This window comes from Scyliorhinus torazame, chromosome 19 (assembly GCF_047496885.1).
Source record: "Scyliorhinus torazame isolate Kashiwa2021f chromosome 19, sScyTor2.1, whole genome shotgun sequence".
NCBI classification, from domain to species: Eukaryota; Metazoa; Chordata; class Chondrichthyes; order Carcharhiniformes; family Scyliorhinidae; genus Scyliorhinus; species Scyliorhinus torazame.
The window spans coordinates 118,326,894-118,348,699 of NC_092725.1; the positions used below are offsets into that span (position 1 = coordinate 118,326,894).

General features: G+C 45.9%; 1 protein-coding gene across 2 annotated transcripts in view; it reads right to left on the reverse strand.

Annotated features, from left to right (window-relative positions):
- Positions 1 to 2,563: 2,563 nt before the first annotated feature.
- The window catches only part of LOC140396463 (zinc finger C3H1 domain-containing protein-like), a 69,796-nt gene continuing 50,553 nt past the window's right edge, over positions 2,564 to 21,806 (reverse strand). Inside the window, exons 22-35 of one of the 2 annotated variants that reach the window (XM_072485109.1) lie at positions 21,152 to 21,338; positions 20,359 to 20,550; positions 15,688 to 15,928; positions 15,489 to 15,594; positions 15,097 to 15,295; positions 10,313 to 10,407; positions 7,683 to 7,793; positions 7,315 to 7,419; positions 7,023 to 7,188; positions 5,169 to 5,269; positions 4,906 to 5,007; positions 4,365 to 4,407; positions 3,760 to 3,822; positions 2,564 to 3,546 (exon numbers count right to left, since the gene is read on the reverse strand). In XM_072485109.1, coding sequence (XP_072341210.1) covers positions 3,415 to 3,546; positions 3,760 to 3,822; positions 4,365 to 4,407; positions 4,906 to 5,007; positions 5,169 to 5,269; positions 7,023 to 7,188; positions 7,315 to 7,419; positions 7,683 to 7,793; positions 10,313 to 10,407; positions 15,097 to 15,295; positions 15,489 to 15,594; positions 15,688 to 15,928; positions 20,359 to 20,550; positions 21,152 to 21,338 — 1,843 coding nt within the window. In that variant the 3' untranslated portion in view covers positions 2,564 to 3,414. Of the gene's footprint in view, positions 3,547 to 3,759; positions 3,823 to 4,364; positions 4,408 to 4,905; positions 5,008 to 5,168; positions 5,270 to 7,022; positions 7,189 to 7,314; positions 7,420 to 7,682; positions 7,794 to 10,312; positions 10,408 to 15,096; positions 15,296 to 15,488; positions 15,595 to 15,687; positions 15,929 to 20,358; positions 20,551 to 21,151; positions 21,339 to 21,806 lie in introns of those variants that run through there. The other variant, XR_011936545.1, reaches the window with a different exon arrangement.

Sequence of the window (21,806 nt, forward strand, 5' to 3'; positions counted from 1 at the left end):
GGCACAAAATCATGCTATCTTAATCACAAGGCAAATTTTGAATCCCAACTAGGCAAGGTGCAGAAAAATCACCATATGCCATTTCTCACTCAGTGGTTAAAAATCACTAGAAAGATTTGTTTTAGTCCAGCAGACTCCATTCAAAGACAAGACGCGGGACATTCAGACCCTTGTCTGGAAATCGATGTCTCAAAGTGGCAATCATTGTATTTCCCCCAAATGGCTTTCAATTTCAATAGACAATAGGAACTTAATGACACCATTCTACAAATTGTGTAGGGGAACCTGGGACAGTTCATATACATAGACCTTTGACGGCAGCAGGACATAGAGAAAGTAATTAGCAAAGCACAGAGGATCTCAGAGTTCAGAAAAAGAGTATAAAAGCAGGGAAGGTATGCTGAACCTTCATAAACCTCTGGTTAGGCCCCAGCTCCAGCTAGTGTTACGTCCTGTTCTGGTCACCACATTTTAGGAAGGAAATGAAAAAATGAAATGAAATGGATGAGAGTATCCTTGAAGGTGCGCAGAAGAGATTTACCAGAATGGCTCCAGGGTAAAAGAATTTAGTGCAGAGAAGCTGGGGTTATTCTTCTTGGAGCAAAGGTTTGATAGAGGTGCACAAAATTCTGAATGATTTAGATGAGGTGAACAAAGCAAAGCCATCCCCATTAGCTGATCCCACAAGCATTAGGAGACAGAAATTTAAGGTTTTGGGCTACAGAGAGAGTGGGTGAGTGGCAATGGCCTGGAACTTGTGATTGTGGCTCGAGATCCAAATTTTCACAGCAGCCTCATGTTCAATTGAAAATCAGCGATAGTAATTTCATGAATGCCATAAATTAAGCTTTATTAACAATTCCAGTTAAATGTAGATACTCATGTAGTAGTATGGTACGAAGCCACACACACACGAGCTGGCAGGAATTTCCACAAGCAAGTCCTCCCACTAATGTCACAGCTGGAACTACCATACCGTGACACCTTTGTACGTACAAAATGGAACTTCAGAAAGATTGTGCGCTTACAAGGCAACATTTGAAGTCATCAGCTGTTAAATATCAAATATAATCTTTAAGTTTTGTCCGTTCTTTTCTCTTGGGGATTTTGGAACTAGCGCACGCATCAGAATATTTCGACATTAATGTAACCAGCCTAAATTTTTATATCTGAAATTTAAATGTTTTGAAATCATGTGATTTAACAGAAACGGACACTCAAAATAATTACTACTTTATGGCTTTTTGAACTCTGCAGTTTACCAGAATTTAAAACCTCTATTGGTGAAGAAGACATTCAACTGACAAGCCAATTACGTATCGACGAGAAACAAAGTACCAAATGTTATCATAGCTCAGTGGATGCGTCTGAAGTGTGGAGCATAATCTAGGATGCCACTTCAGCACTGAGGGAGCACTCCATTTGTGATATTTGGATGAGACATTAAAGTGCGAGCATGACAGGTGCATAAAACATTCCACTGCACTAATCTATGTCAGCTCTAGTTCAGTGGTAGAACTCATATGCCCATGTGTCAGAAAAAGTTGTGGTCTCAAGTCCCACTTCTGAACAGTGCAAAATTTAGCCTGACACTCAAGTACTGAGGGAGTGAGACACAGTCAGAGGTGCCTTCTTTCAAACAAGACAGAACATGTCTGTCACTGTAGGTGGACCGAAGACACCTCATAGCCCTGGTTCATTCTCCTGGAGTTCTGGCCAATACTTATTCCTGAACAATGTCAATAAAACAGATCATGTGGTATAATAATAATATAATAATCTTTATTGTCACAGGTAGGCTTACATTAACACTGCAATGAAGTTACTGTGAAAAGCCCCTAGTCACCACGTTTCGGTACCTGTTTGGGTACACAGGGAGAATTACCTTTGAATTAATTTGGAGAATGTCCAAATTACCTAACAGCACGTCTTTCGGGACTTGTGGAGGAAACCAGGGCACCCGGAGGAAACCCACGCAGACACAGGGAGAACGAGTAGACTCCGCACAGTGACCCAAGCCGGGAATCAAACCTGGAACCCTAGAGCTGTGCAGCAACAGTGCTACCCACAGTGCTACCATGCTGCTGGCCATTACCATATTGCTGTTTGTGGGATGTTGCTGCATGTAATTTTGCTGCCACCTTTCCTACGTTACATGATAAAACTTCAAATGTACTTTATTCACTATAAAGGACATCCTGAGATTGCAAAAGACACAAAGTCTTTGTTTTCATTCGAAAAATATGCCTTGCTGGCCTTTGTGCCTCAATCACAAGATGATCAGATTAACTATACACTTAACTCATTGTTGTTAGGACTTTGCTGGTTGAAATTGGCTGTTTGCCTTCCTGAGCAACTACATTTTATAAGCTACCCACTGGCTGTGGGAAATCTTCATATATGCCTATTGTTGCGAGATGCTTTATCCGATAACATTTAACATTCTATTCAGGTAAGCTGTGCATTAACACATTTTCTACACTACCTCGGACTTCAACAATGTGTGTAACTGTCACTACCAGGCTACTAATTCATGTGAAGATACTTAAAAAAGAGACATTCATTATCGTTGATAAAGCATGTATTGAAAATAATCAAATATAAACACATTGTATAAGAATACTTACAAAGTATTTAGTACAAAAGTTTATTTGTCAAATACTTGTCACTCTTCAAGTTTTGTTTAAACCATAAAATAAATAAATTCTCACAAAACAAGATTGCACATAAATTTTGACCAGCCTCAAGAACTGATGCACTGGCATGCATAAATTTTAGTGTTCCAACTTTTCCACTGCAGTAGATTTTGTCTTCAAGTACGTCAATACATAAAACAAAGAGTCCCTGCAGCAGCAAGTCCACCACACTGAACATAAGAAAGGGCATTATGCAACCCTTCCTGGAATCTTCACCTGGCAAGCAGTCACTTTGGACTCTCTACCATGGCAATAACACTTTCTTTGAAACCTGCTGCTTTTGAACCTGTAATAAAAAATCTCAACAGAAGTTTAACAAGGGAGGGGGGAAAAGAAATAGGAAAACAAAAAATTGAAACTGCCTTATTCATGTGCATAGAACTGCACTAATTTTAGCCAATTTTACATGCATCAGTTTGCATAAAGACTAAAGACACACGACATTTTAAAAAAGAAAAGGATTCATCATTCTGAGGTACCATACTTACGGACGTGATGTTACGAGAATCTGACAGGGCCCAGAGGCCAAGTAGGAGTTCATTGATCTTGTTTTGGGACACTGGTTCGTAAGCTCCAAGATTTTGACCACGTAGTGAAGAAAGCCGGTGCAGGGGCATGTGCATCTCCACTGATTACGGTCTGCATTTGCAGACATCAGCTATAGACCCAGCCAAGTCTTCAATGTAGGGGGATGAGGAAATATTTTTACGCTCTGTAATCACTGCCCTCTGTTCTGGGAAGGGCTTAAATTTAAGAGCTCATCTAAGCTGACGCCAATCTCCTGGCACCTGGTAACTAGTTTCCTGAGATTATCAGTTTTACCTCCTTCTGAAGCTTCAAACAAGAGTTGCTGAAAGAGATAGGGGAAGCATTTAAGTAAGACCGAGCCACCAATTAAATATTACCCTGTCACTGGAAATGGCTGCTTTTACAACTATTATCTCTTTTGCAAACTAGATCAACACAACTCAAAATACTGCTTCTCAAACACCTAAAAATAATTGCTGTACAAAACATAAAATATAAAGTCAAAATGAAAGGAAAATGTAATGGGAAACTTTACATCTTTCCAGAGCGTTGCACAAAGGGGTAACTTCTGAAGAGCTCGTTGGTAAAGCTGGCGAACCTGAAAAACAGCAAATAGCAAGTGGGAGCATTTGTGTGGACCACAAACGAATGGGAAACAAGAGTACAGAACTGCTACTACAGCTGCAATTATTAACGGAGGAGGAGATTCATGGAGACAATGCACTCAGTGGAACAGGGCGCAAAGCTATCATTCAAAACCAGAAAATGTACAGTCCTGCATCCAAAAACATAGGGGCGCAGGAAAGTGGAGTTGAAGCCCAAGATCAGCCATGATTGTATTGAATGGCAGAGCAGACTCAACGGGCTATATGGTCCACTCCTTATCTCATGTTCTTGCACCAAAGGGCTATATAGTTAGGAGCATCTTTTGATCAAAATCATGGTGAACAGATTTGAAAATCAAAAATCAAACTTTTAATTGGCCAGAATGTAATCTGTTAAAGAAAATCAGAATTACTATCATTTGATAAAGTTCAGCGCAACTAAACGTAAAATGGATTTTTGTGAATTTCCTCAAAAACAAGGGCATGAGAATATATTACTGCACAAGAGCACAAAGTGCAGAACACATGCACTTACCTCATTTTGGTGGTCCTTTAACATGCTTTCAACAGCTATGGCTCTGATGCAAATAAAGACAAATAAAAATTAAGGCTTATGGTCGTTATATTAATAAAAAGTTAGAAAGCACCAAAATATATTGATAGACACAGAGAGCAAGGAAGAGCACTCTAAGGTTTACTTTAAGAGCTAGTGTTGTCACAGCATAGAGAGAGTGTTACTATTTGGCCATGCTACACCGGACATGGGAATATTAATTTTCACCAAACATACAATTGTTCTCTTGCCCAGCTAATAACCCTCACATTAAACAGAAGTTGACTGAAAAATATTTAATTGAACTGTGGGTGAGACAAAGCCAAACTTCAGGCTGTTTGTTTTTGACACTCAAGGACATTTTGCAGCAAGTAAATGCCAAATATCTTACCGACTTTTTAAGCAACTATCTCAAGTCAAATCCAGAAAAAAATAAGCTAATACAATCAAAATATATTTTGGAAGCTGATAAAAATCAATTTATGAATTAACAATAAAATAGCAAGAATAAAAACACGATTACATTTTCCAAATTGGCAAACAGATTGGCAGAGAATGTGTAAACATATTCAACTGTAGTTTGAGGTGCTGGATATTACCCTCCTTCCACTCCTGCTCCAGTATTCTGCAGCAACAGAAAAACAAGGTGAAACCAACATTTTCATTATAAGTCACGTAGCAATTGTTAGCTAACTACATACATCAACACAAAATACAACCAACCCTCAGCGCAAGATACTTGCATCCGAGGAAAAACTGAGGAATTCAAATATTTTCTAATGTTACCTTAGCGCTAGACCAACATTAGTCGGCATGATGGAAGGGAACCTCTCCAAGGCTTTGCAGTGCTGGGATTGAGGGAGGCAACTTAGATAAAAGGAAACCACCTACAAAATAGTTAAATTGAGTTAATCTTCAAATTAAATAATTATTCCAAAGACATTACCATGCCAAACCACTTAAAACCTTTAACCCCCATAGTTAAATAAGCGCAAGGATATATATATGGTAACCACTCAAAACTATGCATTTCTAACGTGAAATGAAAACTATGCAAAACTTCACAACATAATAAAGCTTTCTGTCTTTTTTGTCCTTTTCCACAAGCTAAAGTTTATCATAGGTAAAGTGAGTGTTAGGTACCCAGTGCCGAATAAGTGATATGCTATGGATTTTTTGCTTAGTAAATCTTCACATTGTCATGGCCAGAATTTTGGTAAGAATGATGAGTTCACGGTTGATTAATAAACAGGACAGAAACTTTTAACAACCAGACAACATACAATTAAACATGGAAATAACAGCAGCAGTCTCGAGTTGCCCAGCTCTTCCATAACTTCCACTCGACCAGTATAAAGATCAAAGAGACTCAGTATTCAAATACATGTAATGACATTAAATTGCTATAGTCAAGAGGTTCACCAGAACGATCACTGGGATGAAGAGCTTGCCATTTGAGGGGCAGTTGAGGACTCTGGGTCTGTACTCGTTGGGAGTTTAGTAGGATGAGGGCGATCTTATTGAAACAAGTTTTTTTTTTTGGGGGGGGGGGCGATCTTATGAAACAAGTTTGGGCGGGGGAGGAGGAGGAGAGAAATCCCACCCATAGTCTATTTCATAATTATTTCTCTCCCAATAGTTTATGCTCTATCCTCCACACTCTCTGTAATTATATTAGAATAAATATCTGGTGTTCAAAACTGATACCAACATCTCAATTCATAATGATGATAGCTTGCTATTTTCCACCAGCAGAGACACCTGGATGAATGATTTCAACTGCGAAGCAGTACATGAACTTGCACTAGCCAAAGCAGGAAGCAGGGTAAAAGGAGTTTAAGGAAACACTCAATAATCAGAGAAGCTACAGATTGCCTTCACATTGTTCTGCAGTGTTACATGGTTTTGGCACAGGAGAAAGAGCAGAGTGATGGACACAGTCTAGCCAGTTCTGGTGATGAGATGCATGTGCCAGACATGCTCAAGTCTCTGGAATGTTTGAAATTTCTTCAAAACACCATGAAGATGCAGGCAGTTTGGAGCAGGCGGCTACTAGAAACGTTTATGAAGGATGCAATAATGGAGTTTCAGCTTGGCTCAGTTGGCAACATTCCTGCAAGAGTTAGGAGGACTGGACCATACAGTCTAAGCCAACATTACCCGCAGCAATATAATAAATATCCCTGTTTTTCCACCAACTTTCTCTCCTCCAGGACTGAATTTTCCCTGATTGGCATTTCCAAAGTACCTGTCACCACCTGCGACTTATGAAAGTGGCCATTTTCCTGCAAGTCCAGAAAGTAAGTGATGAAAGGACACAACCAATTCTGGTTTGAGCCTACCCCAAACACATATAAACTAAGTAGGGATAGTTGGATTACAATTAGTAGCACAGACCCAATTTCCCTCTCTCCTACTACCACTCCGACTAAGGTCAGCCAATTCAGAACAAGTAGGGAATCAAACCTGCAACAATCCCATGGCTCTATTTACCACAGCCTTAACCAACTGTGCCAACAGGAAAACAAAAAATTAAATAAAGCTAACAAAATAGAGTTTGCACCTTGACTGGCAGACCTACACACAGCTTTCCTGCAATTAAAGTTATTGGAAACTAGAAACAAAGTCAAAGTCTCTCACCTGATTATGAAACTCAAAGTTGCTCCAATAATTGGCAGAGCTGAATGGTATAGGCATTCTTGTGGGGACCGTAACCAAGCATCTATGCACTAAGTCCGTAAACGATTTAACGTCTCGGATCTTGTTCTTAGTTCCAACAAGTTGGCTACTGGTAAAAACAAGATAACTGCAGAGAAAACACCCATTTTTGTTATTATGCTGAACAGTTGTTAATGAAGGCATTAGTTCCAGACTTGTCAGTTTCTATTAATCTGATTAGGAAGGCGAATTGTGTTTTGCATGTTCTACTTACTCCATCCAGATTTGCTGCATTACATCATTCTGCATAACTGTACCCAGAGCTGCTTCAAATGTGTCCACAGCTTCTCTAGTGTTTGCATTAATGGATTGCCACAAGCTGTTATATAAAAAGGTAAAACATGAAAAGAATTAAGGAAACTATTTCAGGTTGGTATTAGCTGCTAATCAACAGGATTACTCATTTAATGGTAATGATTTCTTGCTATCTTTTATTAAAGTTCAAAGTAGGGTGTACATTTTTCTTCATATTTATTATCTTACATTTATTTGCTTAAGTGGCTTGAGACTGGTTAAGGACAGGCATTACTATTGAAGTTTAGCATCTTGTTTAAGAACAGGCCCTTCATCAGAATTTCTTACCAAAAAATTAGCCATAGGTAGGGGACCTGTGTGTTCAGCAGTTCCCCATTCAACAGTTCCTTGCATGAAGGTGCTCTGAAGTCATAAGGCATTGGGTAATTCAGGAGCTGACTGATGAAGGAACAAAAAGCTTCAAACACTACACATTTTGAAAACATCTCTTCCAAGTATACAAGTGCAACCAACTAGAAAGCAAGAGCAGAAAAATGAAAAACTTATGCAAAATAAGTTCCAGATTCTTGGCTTTTCCCATAAAGTCTTCTCGTCAACAATTTTTACTCGGCTTTCACTTCTAAAAATTATCTGTGGCGGAATATCTGGAGCAATAAAATTCACTGTCAGTTCGAAACTAAGAAAAATTATTTGAATCACACCTAGTTCTCCAGGTCCTGAACTAAGGCAGACATAAATATATTTACTATTACTAGCAGGCATCATTCTAAAGCTACTTGCATTTTATGCAGCTTATCTGAAATGCTGCAGTACAATATCACTCAACATCTACCTCCCCCAGATTGAGAAGAGAACTCCACTTCCTGCCAGCATTTCTCAGCCTCTACTGCTTCACTGGGCAAGGAATTCCATAGATTCACAACCCTTTGGGTGAAGAGGTTACTCCTAAACTCAGTCCTAAATCTACTTCCCCTTATTTTGAGGCTATGCCCTCTAGTTCTGCTTTCACCCGCCAGTGGAAACAACCTGCCCGCATCTATCCTATCTATTCCCTTCATAATTTTATATGTTTCTATAAGATCCCCCCTCATGCTTCTAAATTCCAACGAGTACAGTCCCAGTCTACTCAACCTCTCCTCGTAATCCAACCCCTTTAGCTCTGGGATTAACCTAGTGAATCTCCTCTGCACACCCTCCAGTGCCAGTACGTCCTTTCTCAAGTAAGGAGACCAAAACTGAACACAATACTCCAGGTGTGGCCTCACTAACACCTTATACAATTGCAGCATAACCTCCCTAGTCTTAAACTCCATCCCTCTAGCAATGAAGGACAAAATTCCATTTGCCTTCTTAATCACCTGTTGCACCTGTAAACCAACTTTTTGCGACTCATGCACTAGCACACCCAGGTCTCTCTGCACAGCAGCATGTTTTAATATTTTATCATTTAAATAATTCCTTTTGCTGTTATTCCTACCAAAATGGATAACCTCACATTTGTCAACATTGAATTCCATCTGCCAGACCCTAGCCCATTCACTCAGCCTATCCAAATCCCTCTGCAGACTTCCAGTATCCTCTGCACTTTTTCCTTTACCACTCATCTTAGTGTCGTCTGCAAACTTGGACACATTGCCCTTGGTCCCCAACTCCAAATCATCTATGTAAATTGTGAACAATTGTGGGCCCAACACTGATCCCCGAGGGACACCACTGGCTACTGATTGCCAATCAGAGAAACACCCATTAATCCCCACTCTTTACTTTCTATTAATTAACCAATCCTCTATCCATGCTACTACTTTCCCCTTAATGCCATGCATCTTTATCTTATGCAGCAACCTTTTGTGTGGCACTCTGTCAAAGGCTTTCTGGAAATCCAGATATACCACATCCATTGGCTCCCCGTTATCTACCACATTGGTTAATGTCCTCAAAAGTAATTACAAAGTAATGGTGCTGTAATATTGAACCATTCCTTGGTGTTGGCATCCTGCCCTGCCCTGACATTAGATACAAAACAAACAAATAATCTGAAGAGAAAATGCGCACACAAATCAACATATACAACAAACTCAGGGGCAGCCTTTGGGATCCCAATTTTTGAAAATCTACATGTTAAAGTCTAGAAAGGAGTTGGATTCATAAACAGGATTTAAAGGTGCACCGGGGTCACATAACTGATAGGCAGGAAAGAACAGAGCTCCAACTGGAACAGAGCTCCAACTACATTTAAAGGGCAACGATCCTTCAATGAATTAGGTGACAAATCTGGATAGATTAAATATAAGAGCTGGGTGAGGCTAACTGACAGTACATCCCCATGGACCTGTAGACAATATCTTGCCATTTAATACGGAGAACCTTTTGGAGTAGAAAATTAAATTGAAATCTAAATTTTGAAGGGCGAAGCATTAAAGATCAACAGCGCAGCGAATAAAAACACCTATTCTACTGTCAAGAATGAAACGCCACCATGAGGGAAAATAACCATGTGTGCTTCCACACTGGAGGCATAAAATGAAGATCATGTTGCATAAAATACTGGAAGTCAGTATTAGTTCTCCCAACTTGGATAACATTATGAAATTTGTATAAATGTATGAATAAATTCAGTCAAAACATTCACCATTTATAATGGAAACGATATCTGATGGCATCAAGAATAAATAATCTACTTTTAACATGGTGGTATCAATACCGTATCAGCTTTCTTGAGTCTAGCTGTGGTCAGCCAACTATTAATAGATCTGCTTCTCAATCTTGAAATGAACCACGGTGTGAAAGGGAAGAGATTTTTGAAAGCACAGGTCACATTCAGGAGAAAAGGGTTCCATATGAACAGCAAATGTGGCTGATGCAAGCTAAATTCCCCAAATACAAAATGTAAATTCAAGACAAAAAGAGTTTGCTAAATTAGCAACTCTGTTCTTGCAGGCACTGTGGCCAACCCTTACCGTAAAATATTTGTAGGGTGGCATTTAGGGGCTTCTGCTTCAAAGAAGGAGTCGATAAATTCTTGAAATAGAACAGGAATGATGTCTTGGTTTTTCTGCAAGCAATGAACAACAACATAACGACAGGCTTTTGATGCCATGTTTGGTTCATTTACATGAAGTCACTATCCAAAGCTCAATATAAAATACAACAATGGACCATTGGTATTTGATTATTTCTCTTACTTTGCCAAACATCTTTCAATATTTACGATGAGAAAGGGCCACCCAGCCCACTGAATCTAGCTCCTTCCACGCCACAGAAAAGTGCAAATGCTGGGGGGGGGGGGGAATGGCATAACAGAAAATGGTGGAAATACACAAGCCAATCAGTATAAAGAGAAAAGTTAATATATTTGGTGTAAACCTTTTGGATAGAACGTTAATATGCAACTTCTCCTTACTGTGTATTTCCAGCATTTATGTTTAGTTCTTGGGAGTAGGCAACTCTGGGAAGGCAATATTCATCACCCCAAGGACTTTAAATGTTAACACAAGGTGACGTTGGAGCCATATATAGACTAGAGAAGTTGTGGGGGGGGGGGGGGGGGGGGGGGGAAAAGAGAGAGCGAGAGCGAGAGCGAGAGCGAGAGCGAGAGCGAGAGCGAGAGCGAGAGCGAGAGCGAGAGCGAGAGCGAGAGCGAGAGCGAGAGCGAGACCAGGTCCAGCACGAGCAAATCAAATGGATCTTTATGGCAACCTGACAACTTTCATGGTCTTTTCCGACAAATAAAATTTGTCGAATTGAATCACCCAGAATAGTAGTTCAGTAATCCAACCACTCGGCTATATACCCCAAAAATAACGAAATTTCAAGTTTTCTTTTATACATTGTTCAAAACTGGCAGTGCAAAAAAACAAACGAAAACAGCTTTTAATACGTATATTTGAAGATAAATAATCAGGTTTGCTCAATTACTTTTATTAACAAGGGAGTCAAGAGTTGGGATGGGGGGAAACCGACAGAAGGAGCAGGAGGGAGGGGGCGAGCGGGAGGGGGAGGGGGCGAGCGGGAGGGGGAGGGGGCGAGCGGGAGGGGGAGGGGGCGAGCGGGAGGGGGAGGGAGAGCGGGAGGGGGAGGGAGAGCGGGAGGGGGAGGGAGAGCGGGAGGGGGAGGGAGAGCGGGAGGGGGAGGGAGAGCGGGAGGGGGAGGGAGAGCGGGAGGGGGAGGGAGAGCGGGAGGGAGAGCGGGAGGGGGAGGGAGAGGGAGAGCGGGAGGGGGAGGGAGAGGGAGAGCGGGAGGGGGAGGGCGAGCGGGAGGGGGAGGGAGAGCGGGAGGGGGAGGGAGAGCGGGAGGGGGAGGGAGAGCGGGAGGGGGAGGGGGAGGGAGAGCGGGAGGGGGAGGGAGAGCGGGAGGGGGAGGGAGAGCGGGAGGGGGAGGGGGAGGGAGAGCAGGAGGGGGAGGGAGAGCGGGATGGGGAGGGAGAGCGGGAGGGAGAGCGGGAGGGGGAGGGGGAGGGAGAGCGGGAGGGGAGGGAGAGCGGGAGGGGGAGGGAGAGCGGGAGGGGGAGGGAGAGCGGGAGGGGGAGGGAGAGCGGGAGGGGGAGGGAGAGCGGGAGGGGGAGGGAGAGCGGGAGGGGGAGGGAGAGCGGGAGGGGGAGGGAGAGCGGGAGGGGGAGGGAGAGCGGGAGGGGGAGGGAGAGCGGGAGGGGGAGGGAGAGCGGGAGGGGGAGGGAGAGCGGGAGGGGGAGGGAGAGCGGGAGGGGGAGGGAGAGCGGGAGGGGGAGGGAGAGCGGGAGGGGGAGGGAGAGCGGGAGGGGGAGGGAGAGCGGGAGGGGGAGGGAGAGCGGGAGGGGGAGGGAGAGCGGGAGGGGAGGGAGAGCGGGAGGGGAGGGAGAGCGGGAGGGGGAGGGAGAGCGGGAGGGGGAGGGAGAGCGGGAGGGGGAGGGAGAGCGGGAGGGGGAGGGGGGGAGGGGGTGCGGGAGGGGGAGCGGGAGGGGGAGGGGGAGCGGGAGGGGGAGGGAGAGCGGGAGGGAGAGCGGGAGGGGGAGGGAGAGGGAGAGCGGGAGGGGGAGGGCGAGCGGGAGGGGGAGGGAGAGCGGGAGGGGGAGGGAGAGCGGGAGGGGGAGGGGGAGGGAGAGCGGGAGGGGGAGGGAGAGCGGGAGGGGGAGGGAGAGCAGGAGGGGGAGGGAGAGCGGGATGGGGAGGGAGAGCGGGAGGGAGAGCGGGAGGGGGAGGGGGAGGGGGAGGGAGAGCGGGAGGGGAGGGAGAGCGGGAGGGGAGGGAGAGCGGGAGGGGAGGGAGAGCGGGAGGGGAGGGAGAGCGGGAGGGGGAGGGAGAGCGGGAGGGGGAGGGAGAGCGGGAGGGGGAGGGAGAGCGGGAGGGGGAGGGAGAGGGAGAGCGGGAGGGGGAGGGCGAGCGGGAGGGGGAGGGAGAGCGGGAGGGGGAGGGAGAGCGGGAGGGGGAGGGGGAGGGAGAGCGGGAGGGGGAGGGAGAGCGGGAGGGGGAGGGAGAGCAGGAGGGGGAGGGAGAGCGGGATGGGGAGGGAGAGCGGGAGGGAGAGCGGGAGGGGGAGGGGGAGGGGGAGGGAGAGCGGGAGGGGAGGGAGAGCGGGAGGGGAGGGAGAGCGGGAGGGGAGGGAGAGCGGGAGGGGGAGGGAGAGCGGGAGGGGGAGGGAGAGCGGGAGGGGGAGGGAGAGCGGGAGGGGGAGGGAGAGGGAGAGCGGGAGGGGGAGGGAGAGCGGGAGGGGGAGGGAGAGCGGGAGGGGGAGGGAGAGCGGGAGGGGGAGGGAGAGCGGGAGGGGGAGGGAGAGCGGGAGGGGGAGGGAGAGCGGGAGGGGGAGGGAGAGCGGGAGGGGGAGGGAGAGCGGGAGGGGGAGGGAGAGCGGGAGGGGAGGGAGAGCGGGAGGGGAGGGAGAGCGGGAGGGGAGGGAGAGCGGGAGGGGAGGGAGAGCGGGAGGGGAGGGAGAGCGGGAGGGGAGGGAGAGCGGGAGGGGAGGGAGAGCGGGAGGGGAGGGAGAGCGGGAGGGGAGGGAGAGCGGGAGGGGAGGGAGAGCGGGAGGGGAGGGAGAGCGGGAGGGGGAGGGGGAGGGGGAGCGGGAGCGGGAGGGGGAGGGGGAGCGCGAGGGGGAGCGCGAGGGGGGGCGCGAGGGGGGGCGCGAGGGGGGGCGCGAGGGGGGGCGCGAGGGGGGGCGCGAGGGGGGGGCGCGAGGGGGGGCGCGAGGGGGGGCGCGAGGGGGGGCGCGAGGGGGGGCGCGAGGGGGGGCGCGAGGGGGGGCGCGAGGGGGAGCGCGAGGGGAGCGCGAGGGGGAGCGCGAGGGGGAGCGGGAGGGGGAGCGGGAGGGAGAGCGGGAGGGGGAGCGCGAGGGAGAGCGCGAGGGAGAGCGCGAGCGGGAGGGGGAGCGCGAGGGAGAGCGCGAGCGGGAGGGGGAGCGCGAGGGAGAGCGCGAGCGCGAGGGAGAGCGCGAGCGCGAGGGAGAGCGCGAGCGCGAGGGAGAGCGCGAGCGCGAGGGAGAGCGCGAGCGCGAGGGGGAGCGCGAGGGGGAGCGCGAGGGGGAGCGCGAGGGGGAGCGCGAGGGGGAGCGCGAGGGGGAGCGCGAGGGGGAGCGCGAGGGGGAGCGCGAGGGGGAGCGCGAGGGGGAGCGCGAGGGGGAGCGCGAGGGGGAGCGCGAGGGGGAGCGCGAGGGGGAGCGCGAGGGGGAGCGCGAGGGGGAGCGCGAGGGGGAGCGCGAGGGGGAGCGCGAGGGGGAGCGCGAGGGGGAGCGCGAGGGGGAGCGCGAGGGGGAGCGCGAGGGGGAGCGCGAGGGGGAGCGCGAGGGGGAGCGCGAGGGGGAGCGCGAGGGGGAGCGCGAGGGGGAGCGCGAGGGGGAGCGCGAGGGGGAGCGCGAGGGGGAGCGCGAGGGGGAGCGCGAGGGAGAGCGCGAGGGAGAGCGCGAGGGAGAGCGCGAGGGAGAGCGCGAGCGCGAGGGAGAGCGCGAGCGCGAGGGAGAGCGCGAGCGCGAGGGAGAGCGCGAGCGCGAGCGCGAGGGCGAGCGCGAGGGAGAGCGCGAGCGCGAGGGAGAGCGCGAGCGCGAGGGAGAGCGCGAGCGCGAGGGAGAGCGCGAGCGCGAGGGAGAGCGCGAGCGCGAGGGAGAGCGCGAGCGCGAGGGAGAGCGCGAGGGAGAGCGCGAGGGAGAGCGCGAGGGAGAGCGCGAGGGAGAGCGCGAGGGAGAGCGCGAGGGAGAGCGCGAGGGAGAGCGCGAGGGAGAGCGCGAGGGAGAGCGCGAGGGAGAGCGCGAGGGAGAGCGCGAGGGAGAGCGCGAGGGAGAGCGCGAGGGAGAGCGCGAGGGAGAGCGCGAGGGAGAGCGCGAGGGAGAGCGCGAGGGAGAGCGCGAGGGAGAGCGCGAGGGAGAGCGCGAGGGAGAGCGCGAGGGAGAGCGCGAGGGAGAGCGCGAGGGAGAGCGCGAGGGAGAGCGCGAGGGAGAGCGCGAGGGAGAGCGTGTGCGAGAGGGAGAGAGCGGGAGCGAGGCCATAATTTGATCAGCCAGCTTACTGATTGGCAGAATAAGCTTGATGGCCCAAATGGCCTACTACTGCTCCTTCTTCTTATGAGCCTGAATGCTCAACTAGTTTCACAAAGCATTGAGTAAGAGGGGAACAAATGTGGAACGGAGAAGGTGACTAGCAAACATTGCATAAGGATATTATTAACTTCCAAAAACAAATAAAATATTTGCTGAAGACCTGCTGCAACCTATGGAATTTATCAACCTTGGAACGTATTCACTAATTGTGAGGAAAGGAATATCAAAAAATAAAAATACACACCACTGAAATAAAGAACTTGAATGCATGATAGAATAATTGAGCATTATGGGGACTCCTTCTAAATGCACAAAGCCACACATTCGCAGCATCATCGGTCTGTTTTCTCTCTAAATAGAGGTCAGCTAGAGCTTCAGTAAGTTGGTAAACAACTGGGCAGGACTGTAGCAGTGTCTTGCAAAGATTTTCAGCAGCTTCCCACCTAAAAGATATAATTCCAGTCATCTTACTAAAACCTACAAAAACATGAATATTTGTTAACAAGTTCCCAATTGTGATTTATGATTCTCCAAATATGCCAAAGTGCTAAATTTAAACATTAAGGCCACCAATCTGGGTCGTGAAACAATGCTCCATTTATACGTCAATGTTATTATGTTTTTAAGTAACTGTACCTTCCCATTAGCTTCAGTGCTAAAATCATATTTCTATAAACTGGGAGACAGACTGTAATCCTCTCCTCCACTGAAGGACAGTTTTCTGAACATGCTTGGACAGCATCTGAACAAATTTTGAAAAAAAGAAATAATAAATTAACTGAAACTCTGACGTGCAATCTAACACAAATGAAAGATACAAAACTATCAACTTCACCTTCAAACAATGCAAGTAATGTGTTGGGATGTGTCTTTATATCTTTTGATGATCGCCATGGGATAATAAATGGCTCCTTCATCACAAGCTTGGATGGAATGGCTACAGCTGGATCGAAGAATTGGCAAGGGAGACTGTTGAATTCAATGAGGTGAATATAGGCTAACCAAGCCAGGCAGCAGTCATTTGTATTTAAATATCCTGCCACACTTTTGTTACCATCTGAACACTTCAAGGCATTCTGTAAAACATATTGGTTAAAAATATGGACTTGTACATTCAACTTGCATTTGGTATGACAAAACCCAGAAAACTACGAAGGTGGGAAGCAAATATCCTTATAACAGCATAACTCTCAAATACAATAATAATCTTTATTGTCACAAGTAGGCTTACATTAACACTGCAATGAATGAATGAAAATCGCTTATTGTCACAAGTAGGCTTCAATGAAGTTACTGTGAAAAGCCCCTAATCTCCACATTCCGGCGCCTGTTAGGGTACACTGAGGGAGAATTCAGAATGTCCAATTTACCCAACAGCACGTCTTTCGGGACTTGTGGGAGGAAACCGGAGCACCCGGACGAAACCCACACAGACACGGGGAGAACGTGCAGACTCCGCAGAGTGACCCAAGCCGGGAATCAAACCTGGGACCCTGGCGCTGTGAAGCAACAGTGTTAACCACTGTGCTACCTTCCCGCCCAAAAATGGTAACTATTGACAAAATTCATGTTGGAGATTTACAAAATTAGAGTTAACATGTCAAGTTATCTTGAATTTATAGAGTAAAATATCTAAACAGTGTTCAAAATATTAATTTAGGAAGGGAATAGTCATAATTGGGCATGGACAGGCAGCAAGCTTGAAGATATTTAGATGTCAGGCTAGGAGCAATATCCAAATTTTCAATCAATGCCTGTAAAAGAGAAGGCATAATAAATAACAAAAAGCTGGAGAAACTCAGCAGGCCAGCAGCATTTGTGACCAGAAACAGTTTTACCATTACAATAATTATAAAGAGTTAACGGAGGAGTCCTGCGAGAAACCCAGCTACCCAAGAAATACATCCATTTGTAGCAAATAATAAAAGTTACTAAATGCAAGATGGAGTAAGCCTATCAGTTGTTTTGATAGCATCTGAAAAATGTCCTTTTGAAAAAAAGCAATACCCTGATGCATTTCCGATGAGAGTTTTAATAATAAAGACAGGCAATTTTGGGGAACAGTCAATCCTAAAATGCGGTTTTAATTTACTCCTAATTCCGGGGTTCAGTTTGCATTTAAAAAACTTAATTTAAGAGTGTCTGTCTGGTTGCAAATGAGTACAAAGGCACGAACTGCATCTCCCTCAGTACAACATGCAGGAAATGCTCCCATTGGTGTTGTCGCACAAATAAATGCAGCTTTAAGTTGTAATGTCTACGTAGTTGCTTAAATATCCTGATCTGAGCCAATCAGCGCATGTCTATGGCAATTCAAGCAACTGAACAGCAATTGAGAAAAGGACTCATGGCCACACCATCTTTCGTAGCTCGGGGCACAAGGACTAATTATAAAGTCAAACGCCACACTCAAAAATGCTAGTTCAAGAAAAATATTCAGAAATAAGAATTATAATAAATGAATAGTCAGCATGGATTTCAGAAGGGAAAATCTTGCTTGAATAACTGGGACCATTGCCATTCACAATTTACATTAACAATTTGGATGTGGAAATTCAAAACAATTGCTAAATTTCCGAATGACACCAATTTTCTTTTGGGGGGGGGGGGAAAGAGGTGATGAAAGAGGAGAGCATTAGTCATCAGAGCTCAGGACTGCAACAAATTACACAGGGACATTAATAAACTTGCAGAATGGGAAAATAATTGATAAATGAAGTTTAACACAAATAAATGAGGTAGTACCTTTTAATAGGAAGAATAGGGAGGTTAGTTATTATTTGGAATGTTCAAATTTGGTGGGCTTGAGGGACAGAAGAGATCTCGGAGTACAAATACAATCACTAAAAGTTCCAAGGCCATAAAAAAGCATACCAGGAACCAGACTTTAGTTTGAGGGAACAGATGATAGTTTTAGACAAGAAAAGGTGGGAGGTGGCTCAAATGGTTGGGCCATATGGGCTTTTTCTGCATCTTATACAAGTTGTGTAACTTCAATTAAAAATACCATGAAAGAAATTCTCAGGTGCTTTTACCACCCTTATTAATAAGTGGCAGTAGCACCAAGAATCCAAAAAGGAATTAGCACCCAGTGGCTGCTGAATTGTCACTTATATGAATGTATATGGGAGCCTTTTTAAATCTAGCAACATCCCATTGAAGGGACTGAGTGGCCAATTAACCTATTTTTGGTGGCTTTAGTCAGGAGAAGAATGGTGGTCAGAACATAAGGCAATTCCCAATTCTTCTTCAAATAGCACCAAAGATTCTTTAACATTCACCTGAGCCATCTGGAACAAGTGGCCAGTTTTTGCAGATATTCCACAAAGGATTTGGAAATGAATGAGATTTAAATTCTCTTTTTTTATTTTGCAGCCATCTGTTGCAGCTGCTGAGACAAAGAGAAACCTATAGCCCGGCAGATGGCTAGGCAGACCAGTTTGGGGAATATTGCTGCTCACCAAACACTTCTAACTGAAACAAATGAGACAATTGATTCATCCCAGCCTGTCCAGATTGGCCACATTCATCTCGAGAACAGCAAAGACTAGTTTCTAGAAGCCCATCCTTTATGGGAGACCGTTTTATTGACAGGACTATAGGGGTGAATCTCTGAATGCGGAAGTAATTGGAACAACAGCCCTCTTACATCCTGTAAGCATGGAGGAAAAGAAAAAGGACATAGGGACATCTAAAGTTCCCAAGTTAATCCAAATAGGTATAAAAGGAGTTTAGCTCACTGGAAATTAACTCAATTTACATCAGGCTTCATCTTACTGAATTGTTTTCAGTTCACTGGTCAAAAGACCAATATCCAGTTTAGGCCACAAGGGAGTTCCTACTGTTACACTTTTCGGTTGTGCCATTATTACATGCCGGGGAGGCATGGGCACTTTACTGAAAATGATACATTCTTAACAGCTTTGCCAAACTAGAGAACAGCTAAAGGCAAAGTCAAAATATGTCACACCATAATTCAGCTCTGCAAGGCTGGGCGAGAGTCAGCAGGACACGCAACCCAGGGCAGTAGAACCCAATTCTACCCCAACAAGTTACTAATAAAAAGGATCTTGGGTTTTTGATTTAGAATTTTATCACCAATGAGGCAAGAACATCTTTCCCAAACTTTCAGGCCCATTAAATTCAAAGAGGCCAAATGAGGGGAGGAAAAAACATGAAATAACTGGAAATAGACCTCGGGTTGCCCAGGTTTTTGGGCTACATTTGGCCTACAACCATAGTTCGGACTACCCTGCTCACTGGCATCTCGCAATTGACCATCCTCTAATGATATGGTAAGAAACAGGTCAGAGCAATGTGATCAGATTATCTTTAAAAGGTTCAAAATTTGAAATACTCCGACACAATTAGCATATTGACAGACAAATTTCTTACACAATACAAATATTAAGTTTGTATTGATTTATAAACATTAATGCACTGTAAAGATAAATTAGAGAAATTACAGAATCTATTCCCACGGGAAGTCAACATTTTTGGACAATTTGAAATTACAACTTCAAACCAGTTTATTGAATGGGAAAAAACCTCACCAGCCTCTTTCAACAGGTTGATCAAAAAGGTGCCTCGGAGTCTTAAAATTATAGAATGATTCGGCACGGAGGCCGCCTGTGCTGGTGCTTTATTAAAGCTAACCAACTGCTCCCACTCACCTGCCCTCTTTCCACGGCTCAGCAACTTTTTCCCCTTCAACTACTTATCCAGTTTATTTGCCTTTGAACATTACTATTGAATCTTCTTCCATCGTATTTCCAAGCTCTGCATCTTCATTCACGACAGATTATTCCTCAAATGGCATCTGGTTCCTTTGCTAATCAACTAAATCTATGGCTTCTGGTTGGAGACCTTCCGGAATAGTTTCTGGGCATCTCTATAAAATCAGCTTTTAACCTTCTGGGGCGGCACAATAGCATAGTGGTTAGCACTGTCGTTTCACAACTCCAGGGTCCCAGGTTAGATTCCCGGCTTGGGTCACGGTCTGTGCGGAGTCTGCATATTCTCCTCAAATCTGCGTGGGTTTGCTCCGGGTGCTCTGATTTCCTCACACAGTCAAAAGATGTGCAGGTTAGGTGGATTGGCCATGCTAAATTGCCTCTTGGTGTCCAAAAGGTTAGGCTTGCATACAGAGATAGAATGGAGGTGTGACTTTTAAGTAGGGTGCTCTTTCCAAGTGCCGGTGCAGACTCGATGGGTTGAATGCCCTCCTTCTGCACTGTAAATTCTAAGATTCTCTGGCAGAGAACAATCTCAGTTTCCGCAGTTAACTGAAGTCAATCACTTGTTAGTTTTAACAAATCTCTTCCGCGTCCTCTCCAAATTGAGGGCTAACAAGTCTTTTACAAAACATCAGCATAACTTCCTTGCTTTTGAACTCTGCCTCCAAAAACAAGTCAAGGACTCTTATGAAAGTCTTCTCAACTTGCCCTTCCACCTTCAGTGTACCAGAATATTTAACTGCAAAAGTCATGACTTCCAAAATACTAACCTGAAAAATAGCCAGTGCATTCTGCTGCCTTCCAGTAAAGAGACTTAATTGCACCCAGAAAAGCAGGGACTGTAGTAGTTGAAAAGACAGAACTTCCGATTTTTCAGATCTTTCTATCGTTTCCATCAGGAATTGCACAATTCGGCCGCATACATAGTCTTTTCCGTCAAAAGAGTTCTCTAGCATTAAATACTGCAAACAGAAAAAAGATTTATGGCTCTAAAGAAAGATCTGCCCTCTGACATTCCAAATTGCTTCACAGTCACGGAATTACTTTTGGAATCAGTCTTATCGGCAAGGAAACGCTGCAGCTAAATCACAAACAGCAACAACCAGCAAGTTAAAAAACATTGACAGCTGAGGATTTGCCAACAAGATCACGTCCATTAAACAGTATAGCTAGACAGGTATTTAACATTTAACTGAAAAATGGCACTTCCAACAATACAGGACTTGCACAGCAACACTCACGCCCTGCCATGGAACATTGGATTCAAAGTGTATTACTGGGCTGGATTCTCTAGTCCCCCAGCTGGGCGACATGCGCTGGCAACAGAAGTTTCTCTTCCCGCTTCTGGTCAATGGGATTTCCATTTAAGCCAGCCCACGCCACCGGGAAGCTCGTGGGTGCACTGCCAGGGGGAAAGGAGAATCCCAACAGCTGGAGAATTCCAGCCACTATTAAATTAGGCTGACACTTACAAGAAATTAGAAATTATGTTACACAGTACCTATGCTAAATGAATGTGCCACTTCTAATATGGGAAAAAAAAAAAAATTTTGAAATACTTACAGTCCACCAAACTACATTTGTAGAAGCATACTGTACAGCTGTCTCGCACATTTCTTGAACCTCTTCCTTTGTGCCTCGTTTTGAAAACAAGTTGAGATAATGGCACCAGATTTCAGGATTTGCTCTGTTAATTTCGAGTGCTCGAGCTAAAGCATTCAAAGCAGCATCTAAACATTCTGTTGGAGTCCTAAAAGAAAGGAGTTAAATTATTTGTAAAGCACCTAAATGTGAATTCCTCCAATACAAATTTTACCAATAAGCATGAGATTACAGGCACCATTCCCATAATTACCACATGCAAACACTGATCATTTATTAGGAAAGAAAAAGATAGCTGCCAGGCAGCACAGGATACTTTTCCAGGAGGAAAGGGCATGATTTATTTTTCCTCTGTTAGGGATGGGGTGTGAAGATACGAAGAAAAACCCTTATCCAAAGCATCCATGTCAACCTTTTAAAAACAAAATGCATCAGTGCCATCTACTGACACAATACAGCATGTCTAAAGAAGATTTTAAAGAACTAAGTCACAGAAGCACTGAAGAAACGTTAATCTGGCAGCAACGTTACAGTGCAGAGTAACTGGCCAATGTTAAGTTAGGTCATTCAAAACACTTTTTTCAGGTTTTTGACAGTGAACTGTTTGCATTCACCA